Source organism: Colius striatus, chromosome 10 (genome assembly GCF_028858725.1).
Source record: "Colius striatus isolate bColStr4 chromosome 10, bColStr4.1.hap1, whole genome shotgun sequence".
NCBI classification, from domain to species: Eukaryota; Metazoa; Chordata; class Aves; order Coliiformes; family Coliidae; genus Colius; species Colius striatus.
Window position 1 is genome coordinate 7,234,680 of NC_084768.1, and position 8,257 is coordinate 7,242,936.

Sequence of the window (8,257 nt, forward strand, 5' to 3'; positions counted from 1 at the left end):
CAAACTGAAACTGAGTCACACATCATGTGTGACTGATCATTCTGTGATCATGCTAGTTCTGAGGTTTTGTTTTGTGTTTTTTTTCAACATTCCAGTTGGAGAGTATGAAGTATTCAAAGAGATTTCAGCTGCAGCAAGGATGCAGTGAAGCTGCTATGTTCAATGTCTTCTTGGCTGTTCCCCACTGCTGATGTACTTACTTAGTTTCTCTGTTCTTGGTTGGTAACGGTGTCAGAAAGAAAAGTGAGGAATCTATCTAAAACAACTTGTCTCTTTGCAAATCCACATTCCATCTTTCGTTTCAATTCAGTAAGGTCCGTTAGAACTTTTATAACAGTAAGGCATCTGGTTGCAAAATAATGTGGAGAGTGCTGTAAGTGTAGGATGTCTGAAAACCTTCATCAGAGAGATCTCATTTTGGATAAAGTTTGCTTTCCACAGATGTGAGTGGGACACGGCACTACAGACTGATTGGAATTGTAGCAAAGCTTTTCCTGCCTGGAGTATGCAAACTATGTATTCTACTGTTGAAAAGAAATCCACGTTGCTTACAAACATGCAGTTTTAAAGATTAGTCACATTTTGTATTAAATATAGTCCATGTTGATAATGCAGATTGTAAGCTCATGCAGGAGCACCTGCTTCTGCTTTTGTCTAGTTCGAGATTATCCCTTAATCATGCAGGGTCCAGGTGTGCATTTTCAGATTTGTTGACTCAGGAAAGCTGGAGATAGCATTAAAGGCCAATGACGTGATACTGTAGCTACATGTAGGTTGTTGCTCCTCTGAACAAGAACTCGTGCTTGAACCCACACAGTGAAAAGAATGGCAAGAAGAAATGTTCTCATTACAGGTTGCTCCTCAGGAATTGGACTGGCCTTAGCTGTAGCAATGGCAAAAGATGAACAGAAAAGATTTAAAGGTAAATGTATCTGTAATGTAGCTCCGTAAAAACATGCTTTTCAAGATATTACTTTTTTCTGCTGTGATTTAACAGGTGACTGGACTCAGTTTGGTGACTTGTTTCTTGTTAGTTTCCCTTCACAGTACAGTGAAAATCTATGGCTTTCTGTAAGCAGATGATATTTCTGTATATGTACTGAGGCTGAACCTAAGGAAGCATCTGTCTTCTACTTAATAACATTATTGTTGTTCTGCTGAACATGTTGACAGTAATGGAAAAAAAACCAAACAACCCTGAAATTCAAAATGAGTTTCTAGGTTTCTGATATTATTTTTATACACTACATGTTCTTTGTGTGCACAGGGGTTTAATTCTTAATTTGGATCTCTTGCTTTCAGAACCAGACGCAGGGAAATCAGCGGCAGTACATGTAGAAAAGAGATTCCTTCTACTTCAAGTTTTTATCTGGGTTCTAGGACTGATATTTCAGACATGGATGTAAAAGCAATGTTCTTTAATGCTTCTAACTAAGACTGCAACGGGAGAAGTTTTATTTCTGGTAACTGCTGCTTTTGGTGTGTTGCAGTGTATGCCACAATGCGGAATCTGGCCAAGAAAGAACAACTCGAGGAAGCTGTCGGTCGCAGGCTGGGCAAAACCCTCGAAATTAAACAACTGGATGTCTGTAATGAACAATCAATTAAAACTTGTGTGAATAGCATCCCTGACAGAAGGATTGATGTCCTAGGTAAGTACAAGATGTGTATGCTCCGAATAGATGTCAGTTTTCTATTTAACATCTTCTAAAAACCTGGAGAAGTTTCATTACTGTATCTTTTAAATGGTCAAAGTAATTACAGTCATATAGTGTATTCTCTGAGAGAGTCTTGGCCTCGTGCAGACGTGAGTGGGTTAAATCTCTCCTTGCTTCTATGAAGTAGCGAAGCTTGTTTTCCCTGTTTACAAAGGAGAAACTTGATCAGAGAAGTGTTTTGGATTATACAGTTTTTACTAAATGTGAGAAGTTTTGCATAAATTGGCGTCTTATTATACAAGACTTTCTGCCCTATCAATGAAAGACAGCCCTATTTACAATTAAGTCAACAGCTCTCTACTAAGAAAGCAACAGCATTTGGGAATTGGCAAGTAAAAGAACAAATGCAAAGAAAGTAAAGGTCCTCTAATTTTGTTGTGAGGATTACACTTGTACTTTACAGCTCATTCTACAAGAGCTGCTTTCATGATGGTTTGCTAAAAATATTGTAGTAAGATGGAAATTGCTTGCACCATCAACTATTAAATCTTCTGTAACAGAAAGTTATGGATCTGCCTTCATTTTAATTATTAAAGTGCTGCTTAACAAGCGTCCGCTGCAAACTGTATTATACTCTAATTTGACATAGTAATTGTAATGTAGTATGACTGTTCTATCAGTCATTCCCCTCTTACAAATATTCATGAGGCAAATAAAAATCAATGGGAGCGTGTGTTTCGGTTTTGGGGTTTTTTTAATTGTCTTGAAGGTGTGAATGTTAACAAAACATAAAGCAGATCAAAATATGGCCTGGTCTACCATGTTTTGGAATAAACTGAAGACTTGTGTTCATTCCTATGGGTACTGACTGTAGCCTCTAACTCTTAATACTGAATTGAGTATATATAATATAAATAAAGATCATTATCAGCTCATTTCCTGTAATCCTTTTGTAATTTAAAGGAGTAATCAGAAATCAACATTATCTGATATTATGCATTTTTAATTGGATTAACAGCATAATAAACAACCCCCACAACCTATGGAAATGTCAAGTGTATTTGCAAAGCTTTAGTGACAGAATAACATCTTTTTATCCTTTGTTTAAGGATTACTGAAGGATCATTTAATCCTTAGTCTTCATTATACTTTCAAATGCTTTCCAGTAAGAGTTACAAGTTAATGTTGACAGAGGTTATTGCTTACTGTTGTCTTCCATTTTGTGCAGTTAGCAATGCCGGAGTGGGGCTCATTGGACCTATCGAATGTCAGTCCATAGATGAAATGAAAACGGTGATGGATACCAACTTCTTTGGACTGGTTCGACTCCTGAAGGAGATTTTGCCTGACATGAAGAGGAGAAAGAGCGGCCATATAGTTATAATCAGCAGTGTTATGGGAATACAAGGCAAAGTTCGGGTTTTTTTTTGTTTGAACTAGGAGTTCAGTATCAAAAACTGTAAACATTACCTATTTTAATCTGAAAAAAAACCGTAACATAGGAGCTGGCCTGTTTATTGTGCTCTGTCTTGCTGAGGTTCCAACTGTAGAAAGCACAGGACTTAGACCTGATGGTTTTGATGCATCAAGGTAGTACGTTACTATTCGACTGCTCTTGAGGCATTTTACCAACACAACCTTCAGGATGAATTATTTTTTCCAAAATATTTTTAACTCAAACTCTAATTATTTTTATTGGTTTTTAATAAATATTTTAACATTTTTGTTATCTGGCAAACAGGGCTTACTAGTGTAAGGCTTTGCCATTGGAACATCTTATGGGGACAGGCACACATACTACACCCTGCACAATAACGATGGAATAAAATCCAAACATGTCCTGAAGAAATGTATAATCTTTTTGTAAAGTTCCTCCCCTCACAAAACTCCACAGAGTATTGTTTTAGCCACAGATAATGATGGTCCTACTCTTGTGTTCCATCTGGTCTAGCTGAACTTGTTTGAATTATTATAACAGTCGCATTGATCTTACCTGGATTATTCTGCTGAGCCTTAAGTCAGACTGCAAGACAATGATTACAATCCACCTAAATAGATTGATCTAGTCCTTCTTCTAAATCACTCAGATACAAGCTGGATCTCCTGCATTGCATTTTGGGATCATCTCCTGCATTTTGGGCTCATCTATAGCCTATTAAAGTCTTGCAGATAAATCGTGCAGATGATATTGCATGTACAGACTCTTTCATACCTTAGACTACAAAATATTTAATATCATCCAAAGAGATAACAGCATCAGCTGGGAGGGATGAAAAGCATTAGTCAAGCAGCCTTTCCTAGAATGAGCAATTCTGAGAAATACAAAACATCAGTATTTAGGTTCAGTACATACAAGGATCTTTCTAATGTTTTCCCAGCAAGGCTGGAGAAATTTTGGGAAGAGACAAGAGTATTTAAAGCTAAACTATTAGTATGTTGATTGCAATCACAGTCTCAAGATGTTCTGTTTGTACCATCAGGTATCTTATTTAATGATGTTTATGCTGCATCTAAGTTTGCCGTGGAAGGATTCTGTGAAAGTTTAGCTATACAAGCACTGAAGTTCAAACTGCAGTAAGTATTGATGTGCTAGTATAAATTGTGTTTTAGATACTTTAAAGTATATTCAGAGAGAGAAAACAAATTGTTAAAGCTTGCAGCTATGTAGGAGAAACAGATTGAGTAACCCATGGAACTTTTACATCACAAAAGGCACAGAAATGTCCACAGTCTTCACACTACATAAGCAAATAAAAAGGTCTAGATGCTAAAATAAACATGTTCTCTTGAACAGTTAAAGGATGTTTAAATATGTTTCATGTAACACTTCTGAAAACAGATTTTTGCACACAATACAATAGGAATAAAATTAGAAAATCGACCTGTAATACTTTCCTTTAGAAAAGATACCAGACTTCTTAGGCAATTCACAGGTAAAAAAGCTCAAGGGTTCATCACAGAGAAAGAGCAAGTGGAAATCCGTAAGAATGGAACACAGGTGAGACTCCTATTGTTAGAGGAGGCGGGAGGAAAGTTAGAAGAATGTGGTGTATAATTTCTTAAATGTTTAAGGCAGTATCTAAGAGACTGGTCCTGCTCATCATCTGTGGACTGAAGGGTTTGAATTGTCATGTATAGATTCACATTAGTGTGATTCTGCTACCACTGTGTGTGCCATTGTTCAATTTCCATTGCACCTCTTTGTGCCTAAGCCTTTAGCCCTTGTGCTGTGGGCGAACAGACAGCAGCTGTCATGGGATTTTGGAGACAAGCTGACGTCAAGAATGTAGTTTTGCGTAGACTCTGTAAAATTTGGAAGGCTTTAAAATAAACAGCTTGTAATCTGTCATCCTGATACACAGGATATACCAGAACTCATAATAAGATTTCAAGAGCATGAGATGCAACACAGAGCAGGTTAACAAAAAAAAAAGTAGAATGGGAAAAGTCCAAGGTCTAGGACGAAGAGGGACACAAGAGAGGAGGCTTTAATTCCAGCAGCAGCTGGAACTCTGCTGTCAATGTTAATAGCTTGATTTTGTTCTAAAGAGCCTGACCAGAACTGGAGCCTAGGAAGAAGTCCTGTCCCAAAGGGTGTTCTGATAAACATTGTGGCTAAAGGTAATTGCTGTTTGAGAAAAGAACAAACTGACCAGTAACTGCATTTCAGTGATTTGCTGTAATACCCTAGTGAGCAAAACAAATTTGTTGACATTTGGCAGCAGCCAATATCTGTCCACCCACAGCAAAATTCCCTATACTGTATTGTGTTATAAAATTGTGGAAGGATCTTGAATTATCTAACACTGACAGTTTGACAAAGAAAATCTATCTTTGGGTAATTCCCCCCCTGCCTCTTTCAGCTACTTCTAGTATTATCAAAGAAAAGCTACAACAAAGAAACCTGTAGGATTTTTTCCAGAGAGAAATCAATTTGGTTATGATATCTTAATTATTTTTCTAAATATTTGTTCAGTTCTGGTGGATAAACTATCCTTACATTCACAGCTGCAGGACAGTAGGTAACAACTGCACTCACTTTTGACACGAATGAAGTTACAGTACTTTCGGGAAATTTAAGCCATGCAGATTTCTACTAATAGATGTGGATGGGTAGAGGCATGAGAGCAGTGATGTGGTATGGATTGCCTTTACAGGGTGTACTGTTTGCCCAGAGGGGTAGTGGAGGCTCCTTCCTTGGAGGTCTTCAAGACCTGCCTGGACGTGTTCCCGTGTGACCTGATCTAGGTGAACCTGCTTCTGCAGGGGGGTTGGACTACATGATCTCTAAAGGTTCCTTCCAACCCCTACCATTCTATGATTCTATGATACTGTTTAATGTTGCTTGCTGACATATACTTACAGTGCAACTCTTTAATATTCTTTGAGAAGGACAGGGATGTATTTCCCATGGAGGATAGTCAATAACTAGTATATCTTTGCTTTTTCAATAGATTAAGTTTGATTGAACCAGGCCCAGTGGTTACAGAGTTTGAAAGAAAAGTGTTTGAGGATGGAATGAAAATGGATCTTTCAGCTGCAGATGAAGAAACAGCTGAGATGTTTACTAATATTTACCTTAAAAATTATAAACAAATTTTCCAGAGCCTGGGACAAAGTGCTGAAGAAGTTGCAGAGGTAATTCTCTGACAGTTCTCTAACTTCTTTCTCTTTTGTTTTATTTTAAATTTGATTTCTAATGTATGAATGCAGAGGTTGGTTGGGGAGGTTTTTGGTAGCAGCATTACACTTAATTACATGCAACTGATGCAACTTAATTTGTAAAAGCTCAAAAGCATCTCAAGTTTTAAAGAAAACTTTGGAATATGAAAGAACGTTCATTTTGAAGTGCTGAAGACAACTATGAATTGTAATTTAAATACCACCACCGTGACAGATGCACTTGCACATCATCTGGTGAAGCCTGCAGTGTTCCCACCATTGGTAGCTACTCTTGTCTCCATCTCACTAGTGATCCCTTTGCTAACACTAATTCACTGGGCTACCCTAGACCACCAAGGCACAATAGCAGATAAGTGGACATAGTTGCTGGTGCTTGGGGCTTCTTGCAGGAAGAAAGTTTAGGCAAGCTGTGGGAAGGCACAACGGTTTCAGGTGCTTGCTGCTAAGGAGTAGCTTCGGTGTGGACTGGAGTTTCCAAGACCTTGTGCAAAGTGCACTCCTGTGATCCTTTCCCAGTGAACTGTACAAGAAAGGATCTACCTATTGTGGACGTACAGGCATAAATTTGGAGGACTTCAGCATACTTAGGTGTATGCTCTCACCATAGTATAGATAAACAAAATCAGGACTCAGGATAAATAAGTACTTCTTATGGCCTTAAAAAGATTTTAATACAAGTTTATAAAGAAATTCTAATGCAACTTCCTACAGGGTTTTACATAACTCCAGCACTTTTTCCTTCTGCTTTTCCTCTCCTTAACTGAAAACTAGGTTTTTACTTCATTTATTTTTGTAAAGATTCTTTAACAATTCTGTTTCTCATTCTTGGCAGCATACAGTAAAGATAATTCTTGCAGAAAATCCACCATTTCGCCATCAGACCAACACCTTGTATACTCCAATGACAACTCTGAAATATGCAGATCCAAATGGAGATCTACCCATTGATATATTCTACAAAATGGTTTTTCATCATGATAAAATCTTCAGTGCGAGTCTTAACTTTATCAAATTGCTAAGGTGGAGAAGCAGAAAGAGCTTTGACCTGGGAAAACCCTCGCAATAAGTACGAACTTCTGTAGTGCAAACTGGAATTACCTGGAGCTGATAACGCAGGATGTTGTTATTCATATGCCTTTGTAGTTGTGAAAAGGCATTCAAGATATTTATATGAGCCTAGTTAAGAAATTCAGCTCAGTGTGTTTATCTTGAACTTGACAGTTTGCAGAACCATGAAATTAAAATCCTGTCATTATAGGTTTATTCCATTTCGATTGCTTTTTAGAGACCTGTTTTCATGGGAATACAAACATAGTCACATATTTCATATTAAGCCAACAGAATGTGATACATACCAAGGTGTGTACTGTATGTAACTTTTAAAGCAATTCTCTTTTTACTTTTAAGGACAGACTATATTCAGTAGAGCAATCCCTCCATTCTCATTTTCAGAAATTGAGTCTGTTTATCAGTAACGTAAGAGAAAGTCTTTTCAGTCTTAAACAATTGCAACTGGAATATTAATTATTCAAATAGATGCTATAGCACTCTGAATGCTTCCTTTATATGCAGTGGCTACTGGGATATTATACACAGTGGATAATAAAGTATTTTCAAAAGCATCTGAAAATAAGGCATCATCTTCCTGTCTAGCTAATTTTTTTTTCTGAAATAACAAAATATTGTCAGCAGGAATTAGTTTCAATCCATTAAATGCCTTCAGTGCCTTGAATGCCTGAAGCTGAGCCACAGGCTCTCCTTTTCCAAGCTTTCCTAGTAAGTACATGCTAATTCAAAATTCCATCATGAGATGGTCTTTTACCTCTTTCTCCCATCCTAGTCCTTCAGCATCAGATGATGCTCAGCTTGGGTTTAAGCATTGTTGCTGCAAGATACTTTTGCTCTCTGACTGCCAG

At 37.5% G+C, this 8,257-nt stretch overlaps 1 protein-coding gene across 2 annotated transcripts in view; it reads left to right on the top strand.

Annotated features, from left to right (window-relative positions):
- Positions 1–7,936, top strand: part of LOC104555389 (retinol dehydrogenase 8) — a 10,058-nt gene extending 2,122 nt beyond the window's left edge. The window contains exons 1-6 of one of the 2 annotated variants that reach the window (XM_010198803.2): positions 826–922; positions 1,491–1,652; positions 2,887–3,066; positions 4,139–4,232; positions 6,113–6,296; positions 7,174–7,936. In XM_010198803.2, coding sequence (XP_010197105.1) covers positions 826–922; positions 1,491–1,652; positions 2,887–3,066; positions 4,139–4,232; positions 6,113–6,296; positions 7,174–7,407 — 951 coding nt within the window. In that variant the 3' untranslated portion in view covers positions 7,408–7,936. Of the gene's footprint in view, positions 1–825; positions 923–1,490; positions 1,653–2,886; positions 3,067–4,138; positions 4,233–6,112; positions 6,297–7,173 lie in introns of those variants that run through there. The other variant, XM_062004042.1, reaches the window with a different exon arrangement.
- The last annotated feature ends 321 nt before the right edge of the window (positions 7,937–8,257 follow it).